The sequence below is a fragment of the Panonychus citri genome, unplaced genomic scaffold (genome assembly GCF_014898815.1).
Source record: "Panonychus citri isolate SS breed McGregor unplaced genomic scaffold, ASM1489881v1 Contig00141, whole genome shotgun sequence".
NCBI lineage: Eukaryota > Metazoa > Arthropoda > Arachnida > Trombidiformes > Tetranychidae > Panonychus > Panonychus citri.
The window spans coordinates 3,403,203-3,420,478 of NW_026515546.1; the positions used below are offsets into that span (position 1 = coordinate 3,403,203).

The following is a 17,276-nucleotide window of genomic DNA, read 5'->3' on the forward strand; positions in this document are numbered from 1 at the left end:
CAAAACAGTTGAGAAAAGGAATTGAAAACTATTTCTTTTCTGTGGATTGTATTGAAATCACCATTTTCGTCATTATCATCAAAATAATCAACAAGAAAAAAAATATTACTAATTATCATTAACCATCTCTATCAAAATAACATCGTAATTATCATCGCCGTTAAAAAAAAAAAAACATCTAACGACAGATTAAAATACATCAAATAAAATGAAGATCCCGTTATAATAAACAAGAAATAATCCGTATCAAGATAATATAATGATGATAATCTTAATTTTGTTAATAATCGATAGAAACAATTAACATGGCACAGGCAACTTTTTCCTCTCTCTTTCTCTGGTTTATATTGAATTCGCAATTTTTGTCACCAAAACTTTCATGTTGTTTTCATTTGTAATCCATTTTCTGGGTTTGTTTCTTGAACTTTTTCCCCTCAAGGAAAATATGATTCGGCTTTTGATTAATCTAAAAATCTGTAAAATGACAATTAAAAAAAAGGATTGAAAGAGACAGAGAGTTTTTCAAGAGAGGGAGAGAAAAAGCAAAGAAAATGACGAAGTAATAAAGAAAGAAAATAGAAAAATTAATTATATAAGATTTTAAATTAACCACTTCTTGTTATTGATAACGAAGATGGATAATCATTGTAACAATTTGTGGAGAAAAAAAATTATAACGGAAATTGAAATTATCATTTCGTCGGGAAAGTTTCATTTGGAACCGAGTCCAGGGTGGAAACACTTAGCATATCAGTTTCGTCCATGAATCTTTGCTCATCGACTCCATCTTGTAGAAAAAGATCTGGATAAGAGGTAGAAGTTAAATTAATTGAATTAATGTCTAATCCGTCGATTGAATCTCTATCTAATTGCTGATTAGATGAATCTCGAGATAACGATGAATTAAGAGCCTTTAATTCTGATTCATTACAAACACTTCCTCGTTCTCGAAGGTTACGACGAGATCGTGAACATGTCGATTCAATGTATATCGATGTTGGAGAATCAATTGATTTGATCCGTGATTTTGATTGGGCCGGATGATGATGATGATGATATTCAGGTTGATTATGATGCGAATAATTTTCTTGATCAAGTAATTTAACCCTTTCTTGATCTTCGTAACTACTTTCAGGGGAACAATGTTGAGACCATAGAGTAAGTGATTCAGAGCTTTTTACATTTTCTTTTTTTCCTTTTCTATTTTCACTTGAACTTCCTCTTCTTTCCGATCTTTCAATCGATGAATTTGCCATCATTAACAGTTTTGATTTAGATATTGACTTGGAACGATAACCCAATTTAGGACTAGATGATGATGATGGAACCGAATAACTTATATCAGCTAAAGAGGAAAATGATGGTTTCATGTGATGATGACGCCAAGAATGTTGATCGCTATTAGTATTGGAACTATTTGTTGATTCGTTGAATTGCCTTCCAATGTCTCGAGAACTTTTTGTTAAAACCATTGATTGACTACTACCACTAATCGATTTTGTTGTGGCTTCGATTGATGCCAACGGGGCAATATCATCGTCATCAAAACTACTGTGAAAAGCGTTAACACCAAATTCACCAGGACGAGATGAAGATGAATGTATTAATGTTGGACCATTGAGAGCTTCAATTAAAGATATCGACTCATAGCCCGATGGAATGTCACTTTTAGTATCTCCTCCGTTAGTAGTTGTTGAATTGGCGGTGATGTTATTATTGGTTTGATTAGAATTGTTGTAAGTAATGGTGACAGTAACAATTGGACGTTCTGATGATGTTGGAGGGTTAGATTGATGATTGATATTTGATGAAGATGATGAGGTATTTAAAGGTTCGGTTGTTGGTTGAATGACACCAAGCGTTTTCTTATTTGATTTGGTAACAGTTTGAGCATTATTGATGATCTTACGAACTGCTCGAAATTGTAACAAGGCTCGAAACGGTGATCGACAAATGGGACAATTGTTGGCCTGATAACGAAGTGAATCAGCACAAGCATTACAAAGGCACAGATGACGACAAGGCAAAATCAGAGTGTCCCTCGATTCGGACATACAAATAACACATTCTGATCCATTATCTTCAATATCTTCATCCGATGAATAAAATGAAGCTTTTCCTCCATTACCAGTAGATGAATGGATTGGATTCTTATTCTCAATTCCATAAACTTCTTGAATTAGATAAGCAAGTCCATCGATGATTATTTTCTGTTTAAAGGGTTTTATGTAAAATTGTTTCTCATTGTTTCTTTCAACTGTCGCAATTAGTGAATGTGATTGTCGAGGTTCAGATCCTTCTTCAGCATTTAACTGTATTACAACGGGAAAAGGTACAGTTGGATCAAAATTACCAAATTCATCGATAGCTCGATACAAAAGGTCATCTTCATTGAATAAAGTTGGATTAAAGATAAGTGATGGTTGTGAGAAAATTTGACCAGCGCCTATGGGATAATGGTAAGTGGCCGTTTTGTAGGTCGGATCTCGAGGGACATAAATATTACCACTTGGAGTTGATTCTTCAACTGCAAGGTAATAAATTGTTACGGAACATTTAACATCCGAATCAAAGGTAAACTCAATTGTATACAATTGATCGGGTGATGAGGATGTTGTTGTTGTTGTTGCGGTGGGTGATGAGGATGAGGTGAGTAAAAGGTTGGTTTCTTCTTGGTTTTGAGCTGGTTTGGTTGATGAGTTTAATGAAGACATTGAAGATGCATTGGATTTTGTTGATTCTTGTGGTGATGATGAAGAAGAGGTTGTGGGTAAAGCGGCAGTTGACAGAGATGATGAGGGTAATGTTTTCACCTCATTAAAATCTGTGGGAATTAGTTTAATTGATCCATTACTGGCTAGTCTTCTATGGGAGGTTATTTGATTACTATTGATGGTTGATGAGCTGCCACAATTGGTGGGGATTATGGTATTGGTAAGAGCAGTGGTGGAAGTGGTAATTATATTGGAAGATGTATCGGCTTGAGTAAATTCATTAGCTATTGTTGGAATTTTGATTAATCGAAGTGTCTCTTTACGAATATTAACTAATGCTTGAAGAGATCGGGTTGGTTCATCGGGTAATGGTGCCAGGTAGGGAAAAGGTATCGGCTTAGGGCCTAGGAAATTAAGGTCCATATTATCACCGAACAGGTAAGTTTCCGGTGTTCCTGTTTCAAATTTTTCAACACCCATGATAAAGTGACTACCAAAGTAGAAACCTGATCGAGGTGGGTAAAGGTATCCATGGTGTCCATTGAGGGTAGATGACTGGTCAACTGATTCTTCTTCTACCTCTTCATCTCTTGATCGATCCAAAATGTTACCCATCGGTTAATCATCACGAAATGTAACCAAAATTCACAGAAAAATTTAGATATGATGAAATAAATATACCAAGGAAAAACGTAGGCTTCGCTTGAATATTTAATGTTCTTGTGATGATGATGATAAATTTTGTCTATTTAGCAAATTAAATTGTTTCATATTTACTTAGACTTGGAAACTGTAAATGAATTAGGCCAATCAACATGATGAAACATGAACCAGTGACATAAATACAGAAACAGATTCTTGATTGATTATTTAGATTCGGTTTGAGAAGAGATGTATAAATGAGAGAGAGAGAGAGAGAGAGAACGAGAGAGTGAGTATGTTGAGTGTATTGGTAATAACTGTTGTTGATGAACATAAAACAGGATTGATGAGAAGAATTAGAAACAACTGGTTAATAATTAAAGTTGATTATGATTCTGATGATGTTGATCTTTTGTGATGTTGATTTCTCTCTTTCGATAAAAGAGAATAGAAGGAAAATTAAAGAAGAGAATAGAATTTATGAGATTTAGAGAAAAAGGAAAAAAAGATGATGAGTTGTCTTTAAGACAAGATTAATCAAGAAGAATATAATAATAAAAAAGCTCAGGCTTTATAAGTTAAAGAAGATAAGAAGAAGGGAAGTAAAGATGATAAGTTAAATAATGATGATGATAAGATGATGAAGAAAAAGTGATTTTAAATGTCGATGTTGATGAAGGTTCAAAGGTGACAATAGGTAAAAATATTATTCACTTGGAAGGAAATAATTGATAGAAATAAAGATCAAGTTTAGAAAAAAAAGAAACAATCACAATTTGAGACCAACGATGATGATAAGATGATTAATCAGGATTAAATATGATTAATAAAGTACTGAATTAATGCAAGAAACAAATGATAATCAAATGAAAATGATTAAGTCTTTTTATCAATAGAAGCAAAATTTTTATATGTAAACAAAAGCGAGAGAATAATTTTTCTTGATAAACAATTTAAACTATTCAAGTATTTAAAGTTCTCTTGCCAAATACCAAATAAGTATTCGGTGATTATTGAACACTTAACTAATCAACTGATTATCACTAATTAAAATCAAAGTAAGAAACACAATCAATTAATCACAAGTCAAAGTCACTTGAATCTTTAAATTGAGCCAACAAATTTCAGGCCTTCGATTAGTGTCAACATGAGACAACAGATGGAGCTGCGTTCGAACTCAATCAAACTTAATTACAATTTGATCGCATCTTAATTAGTGATTAACTGATTAGGTTAGAAGGACAATTAAGTGAGAAAATGGTTTACTATCAGTTTAATTGGAAACGAGTCTTTTTGTGTTGTGATTTGTTGGAGTTTTTGTTGAAAGTGTTTTGAGTTAGTTGATTTGCTTTGTTTTAATTGTTTTGGTGATGAATGAGAAAGTTAATCATTTGGAATTAAATCAATAAGGTGATGAATGTAAATTTGGAATATCAATTGTAGTTTTAATTTTAATTGTGAGAGTAAAGTTGATGATGTTAAACAACAACAACAACAATAATAGAAACAATTTATCGATGTTACTTGATTTGCGTTTTTTTTTGGTTTGTTTGTAATAATTTCAATTGTTGGACAAGTGATTAAGGATTTCCAATCAACGTGATGTGAGATGTGGTTAAATTGTGTATTATAAGGCACTACTTTTTTTCTCAATGATTAATGTACAAATTGTTTGATAAAATTTACATTTATGAAGATCGTAAGTTAAGAGTAATTATCTTCCTCATTGTAACTGTTACAATAAACGACACACGAAATTTTTGGTCATCAGATCTGAAAATTAAATGAAAATTGAAGATAAATGATTAGAATTAGAACAGATTTTAGTCAGTAAATTGTTCCTACCTTAGTGTATTGCATTAATGAGAATATCTTATTAGATTAAATCTCAATTGTCTTGAATATTCAAGAGAAAAAAAGTAATTATATCGAAACTTTTTTCTCTCTCTCATATATTAATAATAATTTAATATTCTCGATGTGAATTTTTGAACAGTTTGAGTATTTCTTGGGCACCGAAGCGATTACTCAACTGTCGCTCAATGAAACTCGAACAGCATCTTCATCGTCAAAGCTACTCTGAAAACCATGATGATTTGATTCATCGGGACGGGATGAAGATGATTGAGCTGGACCATTAAGCGCTTCGATCAATGGTACTGGCTCATAACCTGGAGGTGGTTCACTTTTTGAACTATTGGTACTTCCCGAAGTGGCATTATTATTATTGGGTATTGTTGTATTGGGACGTGATGATGGTGTTGAACGAGTGGATCTGAGTTTGTTTTTAGATGATGACGATGAGGGTTTTGAAGGTTCGATTGCTGGTTGAGTGACAATTACTTTGGTGTTGGTTGAACCGTGAGTATTATTAGTGACCTTACGAATGGCTCGGAATCGTAACAAGGCTCGAAACGGTGATCGACAAATGGGACAATTGTTGGCCTGATAACGAAGTGAATCAGCACAAGCATTACAAAGGCACAAATGACGACAAGGCAAAATCAGAGTGTCCCTCGATTCGGACATACAAATAACACATTCTGATCCATTATCTTCAATATCTTCATCCGATGAATAAAATGAAGCTTTTCCTCCATTACCAGTAGATGAATGGATTGGATTCTTATTCTCAATTCCATAAACTTCTTGAATTAGATAAGCAAGTCCATCGATGATTATTTTCTGTTTAAAGGGTTTTATGTAAAATTGTTTCTCATTGTTTCTTTCAACTGTCGCAATTAGTGAATGTGATTGTCGAGGTTCAGATCCTTCTTCAGCATTTAACTGTATTACAACGGGAAAAGGTACAGTTGGATCAAAATTACCAAATTCATCGATAGCTCGATACAAAAGGTCATCTTCATTGAATAAAGTTGGATTAAAGATAAGTGATGGTTGTGAGAAAATTTGACCAGCGCCTATGGGATAATGGTAAGTGGCCGTTTTGTAGGTCGGATCTCGAGGGACATAAATATTACCACTTGGAGTTGATTCTTCAACTGCAAGGTAATAAATTGTTACAGAACATTTAACATCCGAATCAAAGGTAAACTCAATTGTATACAATTGATCGGGTGATAAATCTAAAGATGATGATGATGGTGAAGATGATGAAGATACAATTGAGATTGATGATTCTTGTTGTGATGATAAAGATATGGTTGTTAAAGCGGCAGTTGATGTAGATGAAGTTGGAAACTCTTTCAGTTCATGATCATCTGAATGAATCTTTCCAGTTAATCCATTACTTTCTAGTCTTTTGTTGAAGATTTTATTACAATCACTGTTATAATCTGTAATTGTAGAGCTACAATTTACTTTGGCTGGTTTAGGATTAATTTCAATTGTTTCAGAAGATATGTCAACCTCATTTGTAGCTGTCGGAATTTTGACTAATCGTAGGGTCTCCTTACGGATGTTGACTAATACCCGAAGTGATCGGGTCGGTTCATCTGGTAATGGTGCCAGGTAAGGAAATGGCATCAATTTAGGGCCTAAAAAATTAAGATCTGAGTTGTCACCGAACAGGTAAGTTTCCGGTGTACCTGTTTCAAATTTTTCACCGCCCATAAAGAAGCTACTTCCAAAATAGAAACCTGTCTTAGGTGGGTAAATGTATCCATGGTGTTTATGGATAGTTGATGACTGGTTAACTGATTCTTCTTCTACCTCGTCATCTCTCGTTCGATATAAGATATTACCCATCGGTTAATCATCACGAAAGTAAAAATTCCAAGAGAAAAAAATCAAATAAACTTCAAAAAGGAAGAGAATAGAACAAAATAGAAAAATCAATCAGAAGAAGAAAAAACAAACAAACAAGAAGAAGAAGGAGAAAACAATCACACTGGTATATAAAAAGAAGAACCAAATTTCGGATCACAGATCAATTTTTGATTAACCACCAAATAGAATTAAACAATTGCAAAAGAATCACTTTAAAAGAAAAACCAGACAAATTGCGAAAGAAAAAAACAAATTTAGAATAGAAAATAATAAGAAAAATGTAGGAGGAAAAAAAGAGAAAAGAAAATGAATGGTGACGATGACAAGGAACAAAGTGATAACTCTTTCTAGGTTAGAATTTAACCTTACAATTTTAAGTAGAATTTAATTCTAATTACTTTAATTGGAACACTTTGATCAACAATAAAAGAGGTAAATGTTAACACTAAATAAAGAAAACAATCAAACTAATCATAAGTATAAATCTAATCAACTTGTTAATCAATCGTTTCAATTGACCAACAAAATTTTGTTTCACTAAACAGATTTTCACTTAGATTATTGTGATGCAATAGATGGAGCTGTCAGCGGCCTTCAGGCTAATAAATTGGCGACAATTAAATGATAATCAGTTAATCACTTGGCAATTTAACGTCATTACGATTGGTTTATGGTACATTATGCAGTTGATATCAATTTAGATATAGATATATATATATGTATTTAATTGAAAGAATACATTATAATTATACTTCTCATTGATTTTCGGGTGTTGATTAATACGATTTGTTTGTTAATTTTTCTGGGCCAATCTTTTCACGTTGATTAGTTGATCGCCTTTTTAAATTGATTCCGTTTGAGTAATTTAGCTTTTTCTTTAACAAGGTCTCTAGATTAGATAACAGGTATATATATATAGGTGTTAATTATTGTTAAATTGTTGTTTACACCCAATTTTTACCTTTGTTTTGTTTGACTAAATAAACGTAAATCAAAGTAAATTATGATTTGTTTGTTTTTCGTTTGACAAATTTAATTGTCTCTCTTTATATTGGGTTTTCTCCTCAAATTAGTAGCCGATTGTGCGAGGGATTGATGATGACGATGATGGTGTTGATGATTATGATTATTATATGATTAAGATGATCAAGTGTGTATAAGGCACTCGGTTAGTTGATTCTTGGGAATTGTGAAAATAAATGGTCAAGATTAATTATGTTAATCAATTTTATGAGGATCTTTTGTGAATTGAGTATTTGCCTCGTTGTAATTGTGATAATGATACACGAAATCTTGAATTATCGGACTTTTTAACCCAAATCTGAAAGGAACAAGGGAAAATATCAATAAATAGATCAAGTGATTAGAATAGATTTTTTGTTTTTCTTCTTGGTTCGTTTCGATTTTAACTAACCTCAGTAAATGATATCGATGCGAGGGTTCCACTGGTCTCTGTGTTTTCTTGGGTTCTCAGGGAAACAAATTGACCCCGATGGAACCATTTTCTCTCATAATATAATTTACCATCTTCGATACGAACGTCAATTGTATCGGATTCTTGGGCATCAGAATGTTCTTCGGCTGTTCGATTAAACAACAGGAAAGAGACAAAAGCGAAGGGATTTGAATTACATTCGAAGAGGATTTGGTGTTTTTTCTCGATAGATTTCAACTTTTTTTTCTTCTTTTAGAACTTTTTTTCCTTCTCTCTCTCTCTCTCTCTCTCTTTCTTTCACTTTTTCACTCTCCCTTTCTCTCTATACCTTTCACTCTCGTTCTTTGCTCATTAGGTGTTGACTTTGAAAGAAAAACACTGAGACTGGAAAAGATGTGAAGTTACTTGTTAACGAATCTTATCGGATTAATACCTGGTCTATTGATGGCTCTCAGATCTTCGATGATTAAATTTTCTTCCAGGAGACAATTCAATTGTGCAGGTGAGCCTCGTTTTCTTTTCTCTGGTGCTGGTGTTGGATCATTTGGTCTTCTCCTTAATTTCCGGGTAACTGTTGGCTTGTGTTCCACTGAATCAGAAGCAAGTTCTAGATTAAGTCTCTCTGCTTCAGCTATTTTTTTCTTCTCTTCTAAATCGGCAATCAGAGTCTCTTCCAATTCAACTTTTCGCTCTTCAAAATCCCTTAGAGCTGCTCTTTGTTCACTTATAAATTCTTTCTCAGCTCTTTCTGTCTACAAAATGAACAAAATAGAAATGAAAACATTTAGAAAACTGAATATTCTAATCAACCAATAGAATAGAAAAACAAAACAAAACCACTTACCTCATAATCTAAAAAAGCTTCATTTAAAATTAATCTATCATCATATTCTTGTTCATACTTCTCAAGTCTCTTAATATAATCAGGATGAGTTCCATCTTCTAATTGTTTCAATTGTTCCTTAAGACTTGCCAATTTATCCTGGTACATTCTGTGAAGAATATCTGACCTAAAAGAAAAGCGAAAATCAACAATTAAAACTCTCAATTAACATCAAAACCCATAACATTATGTCAGATCAACTGATTACTTACTGTTCCTTAATTTCAAGATAATCACCGTCATATCTTTCCATATCAGCTGCAACCTCAGTTTCTGAAGCATCTTCGGTATCTGTTGAATAGTAAAAAACCAAAAAATTAACATCACAATTAAAACAATTGAAAAAGTAAAAATCCAAACCCAAAAATCCAACAGAAAAGGTAAACATAAGTAGAGATGAGTAACTACCTGGACAATTATCATCTTTCATCAATTAAAAGACAATTAAACTTACCTTCATCTGAATCATGTTCCTCATGCTCTGGTCGATCATTACTCTCATCATCGTCGTAATCAAATTCCGACATTTTCACTATTAACTCACCACACAAACCAGATTAAAATCAACAACAAACAATTTGAACAAGAAAATAAAATTGACAAAAAAAAAACAAAAATGGAAACCAGAATGAGTTAAATTTTCTTGACACCAGATGGCGCTCGAAACAATTTTTCGAAACTTTTTCTTCATTTTTTTAATTAGAAATTAATTTTGATTATGATTAACTAAATTAACTCCAATTTTTAAAAGTAATGGAAAAAAATTGATTAAAGAATATGGAGAACAAAAATTCTATCTTATTTTTCAAAGAGTTTATTGTATTTAATGGTTTTTGTTTTTTTTGTGTGTGTTTGTGTTGATGGAAATTGTTAATTGTTGTTGGTATGAAGAGACAAATAATTTATGTCATTTATCAATAAAGAAAATTGCAATTAAGTGTTAATTACAGTTTACAATTAAAGAAGATAATGGAAGAGAAGTAAAGTCTTTATCATCATCGAGAATGTTTTGTGTATTCTTTTCATCGGTATAAACTACGATTCTCAAAATAGTGAAAAGAGAAATGAAGAGAAAAATTAATCAAAAAGTTGTAACAATTAAACGTTATAATAAAAACACGTTCTTATGTTATTTTATTGATTGATTAAATTTGTTTTTCTCTTCTTCTCTCCATCGATTGATCAATGTTGTCCATTTTGCATTCTTAACCCGGTTGTTTGTTTGAAGATGTTGATTCCTGCTCCTTCCGATTGGATTATTGTCAAAAACATTATCATCATCGTCATAATAATAATCATCAGTCAATTTTACATAATTAAAGATGATTAAATCGTTTTGTTTTTCTCTCTCTTCCAATCAGTTAATAGCAACAAATTGATTGCACTGGACCAGTAGTTTATATAACTGATTGTCAAGTTGATAAAAATGATAGTGGCGTTGATCCTTATTTAGTTTTTCTTATATCATTAATCAGTTAGTGTAAAAATCTGATTCATGTTAAAATTTTATCCATTTGTTGTATTAATTGAATCACCATAATTTAGACAATAATGAAAAAAGTTAATCATCACAAATACAAACAAACAACAAAGTGCTTGTTCTCGATCTGATTTCAATCTTTTTGCATCCTTCCTTGTTACGAGTTAATTGTTGCTGTTTCCTGGAAATCCGTCCAATAGTTAACACTTTGACCGACGGAGTTTACGTAACACAATCAAGGTCTTGATCACTTTTTTGTTTGTTCCATCTCGCGAAATGTTAATTAGAAAACAGACAATTTGGCCATGGTATAAGTTTCTAGTTAGAGAGAGAAAGAGATAGAGGGTATTTAGAGAGAGAGAGAGAGAGAGAGAGAGAGAGAGAGAGAGAGAGAGAGAGAGAGAGAAAAGATAAAGGTGGGAATAAGGTTGAAGATGAAGAGAAACATCAAAATCCCAGATGATTTCAATTCTCAGTTTCTTTTTAGTTTTTACTCATATACAAGTAATATATCAACAGTGTGTATGATAAAGTCTTTTAGTGTAGTGACATTAATAACGCCACGCCTGTCAAAAAAGGGTTAGAGGGTCAAGGTGGGTGATGAAATAGTTAAGATGATGATAAAGAAAAAGAAAACGAGAGCAAGAAAGAGTAGAAAGGAAAAAAGTGATAGATAGAGGAAGTGACAGAAAGAAAAATCTTGATCTTTGGATTTTTTTTTGATTGTGAAAAAAAATCGACAGAGATGATGAATGAAGATGATGATGATGAAGTTGTTGTTGTTGTTGGTGGTGGTGGTGGTGGTTGTGTTGATGATGGTGATAATCCGAAGAAGTCTTTAAGTTTTCCTTTTTTCTGTACAATATTTTTCTTTTAGTTTTTTTCTTTAACAATATTGTTTCCATCCTCCATGAAAATTTATCCTAATAATTAGTTTCCTGTGATTAGGAATATTATTCAATTGGTCATAGGGCAGCGTGAGTGAATGAACTTGCACTATTACTGTGCGCCAAACTGAGCATACTACCGGAAACTGAGCTATCGTCTCTTATTGATTCACTTGCTTCGGCAATCGCAAGTGAATTTAATCCAAGTCGAGCGGTTTCTTCATCGAAAGTTTGAACTTCTTGAGCTTGTCGATCAGTTAATAGTCTTTGTCGTTCATTTCGCTCTTCTTGGAATCTGAGTTTTTCCATTTCCGTCTAAAAGGATAATACAAATAGCAATTGTTATTTTTAGATTATTAACTAAAGTAAACATTTCGATTAATCATTTTTACCAAATTACCTTTTGCTCTAATAAAGCTCTTCTATGGGAAACTCGTTCTTCCAATTCTCTTTTCTCTCTATTTCGTTGGGCTTCAGTTTGCATTCTAATTTTACTTTGGAAAGCAATCAACAGTTCAAGTTCTTGTTGTAGGTGATCTTTAAGCTGACGATCTTCAGCTTCCTGAGATTCATCGAGTCTAATCTGTGGAGTTAATAAGAATAAGAAAATTGTTAATTGGTGATAATAATAATGATTTTGTTCGTTCCAATTGAAACTTACTGATTGTTTTTGAAGCATTTCAGCGATACTTTGTTCATATTGTTCACCTAAAATGGCAAGTTTCCTCATCTGCTCTTCCTTCAGTTTTTTAATAACATTTTTCTGTTCTTCTTTGGGTGTGGATGCCAAAACATGAGCTTTCCATACTTTATATTGACGTGTTTGAGTTTTACATGTTTCTCTGAATTGACGTCGAATTTGTAACTCTTTTTGTTTCAAACTTTTAGGTTGTTGTTTCAATTCAAGAGCATGTTTCTTGGATAATTCAGATAATCGACGTTGATTGTACTCTTGCTGATTAGCCAATTCGGTTTGATGTCGTTTTCTTATCTGATCATCTCTCAGCTGATGAATTGCTCTTTGCTGACGATATTCAAGTTCAACGGATATTTCATAGTGTCGAAGTAACATAGCGTGAGCTTCTTCTAATTGGTGTTGGCGTTTATTCAATTCTTCACGGAGTAAATCTCGTTCCAATTCATGGTACTGAACCAATTTTCTTCGCTGAAATTTACGAATTTCCGATCTAAAATGTTCTAATTGACTTTGCTCTAATGAACGCAGATTTCCAGCCTGAGCACGTTGAAGACTTTCTTTATGTTTCTTCAAGGATTCCGGATTATTGGCAAATTCCTGTTAAAGTTAATATAAAACATAAAACAAACACATAATAATTAATTTCAATCCAATTGATTTAGATGTTTGAAGAAAAAAAATAAAATAAATGCAAATGCAAAAGGCCAATGATAATCAATCAATATTCAACCCCTTAATTAGTGATATTACATTTTCACAAATATAAATTGTAATTCTGACCTTGATCTAAACTAAATTAAAAACAATCATTTCCGTAGCTTTAGCAAATTAAATGTCAATTATTGCTGATGCAACCAAATGAAAACAACAAGGGTAAGCAAAATGAAGCTTCAACAGCTGAAACCTATTGAGTGTTTAAATATTATAACAACAATCAAAGAGTAACAAAAGAAAGTAATTTGTCAAGTGTTTTGATTGAAATTAATTCCAACTGTCAAACGTTGATCAATTAGATCAAAACTGATAGTAGATGAGAGAGTCAATGATAAACAAGAAAAAAAACATTGATACAAGAATAAAAGTTAAAAGTTTTTTTTTGCAAGAGATAAGAGTAAATAAAGATTATCTAATTGTCAGCGGGTTAATTGTTATTACAATTAGCAAAATAGATTAACTTACCAATTCAAGTTTCTCTTTGATATATTTATTCTCGTTCTTTTGCTGTTGAAGTAATCGTTTTCTCTCCTCTTCTTGTTGTTGTTTTATGGCTTTACTTAAACGGTTCTCGCAATCAAGATTGTGTTTTGACTGGAAGAAAATTAAGAAAATAATTAGAATTAATTGTTTCAAAGTGGAGTTTTTTCTAACCAAACAAAAAAGATAAGGTAACAAATACCTTTTTCTGAAGTTCTTTTTGATGCTTATTTTGTAACTTCTCCAAGTCTTTACTAAATGAACTTAATAGATTTTCATATTCTTTCTCAAGTTTTGTTTTATGTTCTTCCAATTCTTGTCGACATTTAACTTCCAATTGAAGGATCGCTTTTTGATGCTGTCGTCTCATCCTCTTATATCCGCTCAGTTGTTCGTACATTTGATTTTCCCCTTCGTGCTCTTTAATTTGCCGACTAACAATCGATGTGGTCCTGAGAGTAGCAAAATTATTAGCACCTAATTCAGTGCTATTCAAACTAGCAGATGAATTCTGGAAATAAATAAAATGAAGGAAATAAGTAGAAAGAGAAAATTAAAATCAAATTATTGTCAATGGATAGAAAAAGGGATAAGGAAAAGTGAGAAATAAGAAAAATCAAAGTGTTAATATGAGAATAAAATTTAATTTGATACTCACCGAAGGACTAATACGACTCATGTTGCTACTACTTTGACGTCGAGCGGAAAGTGGACGCTTATGTGAGTCATTATTCTCGAAGTTGGTTGGAAGACTACAATTACTGCTACTATGACTGCCGGTGCTAATGCCTTCACTTTGTTGACTGGCAATACTATTACTTTTACTACTATCTCCCAATTGATCATCCTCCTGTTAGAGAAGAGGAGAAAAAAATTTAATGAATCAAGAAAAAAAAAGATGATGATGATGTAAAAAGAGAAGAGAGAGAAAGAGAAAGAGAGAAAACTGAAAGTTTAATTTCATTCATTTTGTTTCTTCTCTTTCTTTATTCTATATGTATGATATATTACCGTTGAATCTCCTTCTATTTCACTTCCAGCTCGCTCTAATTCTTGATTTTCAATCATTAGAATTTTCTTCATACGTCGATAATTTAGATTGTCCAATTCTCTAACAGCAGCTTTCGTCCTATTGATCAGATCATATATAACAGTTGAAGGTCTAGTTCGAGTGATGTATCCATGCTAATCCAATGTGGTCAAGTAAATGATAAAATCCAATGAGAATAAAATAATAAGGAAACAATTCAGAAAAAAAAACAAAGTCCAAGATGAATGGAGAGAAAAGAAAATAAGAAGAAAATCAACAAATTGATGGAATTTTTCATGTTAAAAAGAATAGAACAGAAAAAGGAGAAAGAAAAAGAGAAAGAGAGAAAGGGAGATAGAAACAGAGAAAGGAGGAAAGAGAGAGAGAGAGAAAATGAACGATTAATATTTAGTTGGCTTACTTTAAGCATTTGAGATGAATTAGGCCTATCATAAGGATTTTTCTGAAGACAAGAGTCGACAAAATTTCGGAATAGATCAGACCACTCAGAATGTGAGCTTAAACTTGGTGAATCGTTCTGAGCGATATGATATAAGGCACTCATTGCATTCATATTAAAGTATGGCGGTTTTCTTTCAGCAAGTTCAATACAAGTGATTCCAAGAGACCAGACATCAACTTTACCATCATATTGTCCTTCATCCATTGCTAATATAACCTCAGGTGCCATCCAATAAGGTGAACCAACAAAAGAATTTGCTGGACAGGTCATTGAAGAAGAACCAAAATCGGCTAATTTAACTGTACCATCTTCCGTTAAAAGAATGTTACCTGCTTTAACATCTCGATGTATTCGACCTAAACTGTGAAGATACTCCAAACCATCTAAAGCATCATGACATATGGCAGCGATTTCATCTTCCTTTAAGGGTTTCTTGTGAACTTCGATAATATCCGATGCTGAACCAAGACAATATTCCATCACTAACCAGGCTGTATGATCCTTTAGATAACAACCCTTATACTCTATACAGTTCTTATGATTCAAGTTGACTAAAAATTTGACCTCCTTGATGATATCTTGCCATTTTTCGGCCGACTGTTTACCGGTAAATGACATCTTCTTGATGGCCACAACTTCATTATTAACTGTACAACGGGCATAATAGACAGCACCAAAGCTTCCATGTCCAATTTCCCTTAAATCGTTAAAATATTTCTCTGGATCTTCTTTATCAAATAGGGAAGCAATTTCTGGATCTTTGATCAATTTAAACGAATGCATGACAAGTCCTCTTTAACCAAAGAAAACAAAAATCTACACAAGCACAAAGACACAAAAAAACACACACACAGCCGATAGCCCCCAAACACACTAGTCCACTTACATATAAACAATATCAACACATACACCACCGACTACTTAATTATAATAATTATAATAATAATAGAAGATGAAAAGAGAGAGAGAGAGAGAGAAAGAGAGAAAGAAAGAGAGAAAAATAAACAAACAAAAACACTCAAAAAATGAACAGACTCACACACACTCACAAAGTATAAAAATTTTACTATGATAAGAATTAGATTTCGATGAATAATCAATTAATACCAATAGAATAATAATCAATAATCAATATTAGTAATGGTATAAAAAAGAGGACCACAATTATAAGTAAGTAATCAACAAAAAAACAAAAAAAAATCAATTTAATTGAGAAGGAAAAAATTTCAATCCATCGAAAAATAGAAAATCAAACTGCCATCTGGTGGTTAGAAAAAGACTAAAAGAGAAAAGCGGGTAAATCAATTTTTTAATCGAATTTAGGAAAAAAAAATTTTATTAATTAGATTAGAAATAGAAATCACAATTAATTATAATCAACTTGTAATTCTTTGTAAATTAATATTCTATTACCAAGATTAATAGGATTACATGGATAATCCTTTCTTTTCCAAAGTAGATTAGGATAAAATCTCTATCGCTTTCTAATCTGTCTCTCTAATCTGATGGATTAAATTGAAGAATCAAATTAAATTGTTTTCTTCCAGTTCGATGATTAAATAATAATTTTTTCTTCTTTAATCGAATGTAAAAATTTTCTCTTCTTTTTTCCTTAGCGAAAAAAGAATTGAAAAAAACGAACAAGACAGAAAATCATCAATCTTTTGTATCTCATAATAATAATCTCTAAATTGTTACAATTAAGGTGAGTTTTAACTGTTCCAATTGATTTTATATCGACAACAATGATTTACAATCACCAACAATTTATCATTTACATTGAACATCATCATTGATTGAAATCGATAACAATTACAATATTTTCCAAATGTCATTACAATTAGTTAATGGTCTGTTAATCTCAATATTTAGATCCTATTATAATCCCAACAATTAAGGTCAAAATATAAACCACAAAGCCGAAAGGTAAAATAAACCCACAGTCAACAAATTATGGCAAATTAAATAAGAGTAACAATTAATTACTCACCCAAGTGATTAAATTTCCAATCAGAAAAGTTAATTAAAAATGAGAGTAAAAATTTTCCCTCTTTTCAAAAAGTAAACATTTAAAATCAAATGATATTCATGATTCAAATCTTTCTGTCCATTGATTAACTCA

At 32.0% G+C, this 17,276-nt stretch overlaps 4 protein-coding genes across 4 annotated transcripts; all 4 read right to left on the reverse strand.

Moving 5' to 3' along the window:
• Positions 1–257: 257 nt before the first annotated feature.
• Positions 258–4,472, reverse strand: LOC128395579 (probable E3 ubiquitin-protein ligase MGRN1). The gene has a single exon (XM_053356025.1). It carries the CDS (start codon positions 3,327–3,329, stop codon positions 693–695), a length of 2,637 nt encoding a protein of 878 aa, XP_053212000.1. The 5' UTR covers positions 3,330–4,472; the 3' UTR covers positions 258–692.
• A 308-nt stretch (positions 4,473–4,780) lies between these two features.
• On the reverse strand, positions 4,781–7,559 carry LOC128395581 (E3 ubiquitin-protein ligase MGRN1-like). The gene is made up of 2 exons (XM_053356027.1): positions 5,202–7,559; positions 4,781–5,129 (listed from the first exon to the last, which is right to left on the reverse strand). The coding sequence occupies exon 1, from the start codon at positions 7,062–7,064 to the stop codon at positions 5,385–5,387; it is 1,680 nt and encodes a 559-aa protein (XP_053212002.1). The 5' UTR covers positions 7,065–7,559; the 3' UTR covers positions 4,781–5,129; positions 5,202–5,384.
• Positions 7,560–7,713: 154 nt separating this feature from the next.
• Positions 7,714–10,014, reverse strand: LOC128395582 (sin3 histone deacetylase corepressor complex component SDS3-like). The gene is made up of 7 exons (XM_053356028.1): positions 9,858–10,014; positions 9,616–9,694; positions 9,365–9,530; positions 8,954–9,272; positions 8,500–8,666; positions 8,047–8,406; positions 7,714–7,974 (listed from the first exon to the last, which is right to left on the reverse strand). Exons 1-6 carry the CDS (start codon positions 9,928–9,930, stop codon positions 8,314–8,316), a joined length of 897 nt encoding a protein of 298 aa, XP_053212003.1. The 5' UTR covers positions 9,931–10,014; the 3' UTR covers positions 7,714–7,974; positions 8,047–8,313.
• Positions 10,015–10,179: 165 nt separating this feature from the next.
• LOC128395578 (serine/threonine-protein kinase TAO1-like) lies at positions 10,180–16,350 on the reverse strand. The gene is made up of 8 exons (XM_053356023.1): positions 15,113–16,350; positions 14,673–14,846; positions 14,320–14,511; positions 13,864–14,172; positions 13,647–13,775; positions 12,432–13,064; positions 12,171–12,353; positions 10,180–12,085 (listed from the first exon to the last, which is right to left on the reverse strand). Exons 1-8 carry the CDS (start codon positions 15,935–15,937, stop codon positions 11,849–11,851), a joined length of 2,682 nt encoding a protein of 893 aa, XP_053211998.1. The 5' UTR covers positions 15,938–16,350; the 3' UTR covers positions 10,180–11,848.
• Positions 16,351–17,276: the final 926 nt, after the last annotated feature.

Excerpts from the sequence above, each read along its gene's own strand:
- LOC128395579 (XM_053356025.1), bottom strand. The coding sequence starts at position 3,329 with ATGGGTAACATTTTGGATCGATCAAGAGATGAAGAGGTAGAAGAAGAA.
- LOC128395581 (XM_053356027.1), bottom strand. The coding sequence starts at position 7,064 with ATGGGTAATATCTTATATCGAACGAGAGATGACGAGGTAGAAGAAGAA.
- LOC128395582 (XM_053356028.1), bottom strand. The coding sequence starts at position 9,930 with ATGTCGGAATTTGATTACGACGATGATGAGAGTAATGATCGACCAGAG. Across the intron at positions 9,531-9,615 it reads TATCTTGAAATTAAGGAACA|GTCAGATATTCTTCACAGAA; the intron begins GTAAGTAATCAG and ends CTTTTCTTTTAG. Across the intron at positions 8,667-8,953 it reads GAGAGCCATCAATAGACCAG|CCGAAGAACATTCTGATGCC; the intron begins GTATTAATCCGA and ends TTAATCGAACAG.
- LOC128395578 (XM_053356023.1), bottom strand. The coding sequence starts at position 15,937 with ATGCATTCGTTTAAATTGATCAAAGATCCAGAAATTGCTTCCCTATTT. Across the intron at positions 13,776-13,863 it reads AAAAAGAACTTCAGAAAAAG|TCAAAACACAATCTTGATTG; the intron begins GTATTTGTTACC and ends ATTTTCTTCCAG. Across the intron at positions 13,065-13,646 it reads TCAAAGAGAAACTTGAATTG|GAATTTGCCAATAATCCGGA; the intron begins GTAAGTTAATCT and ends TAACTTTAACAG.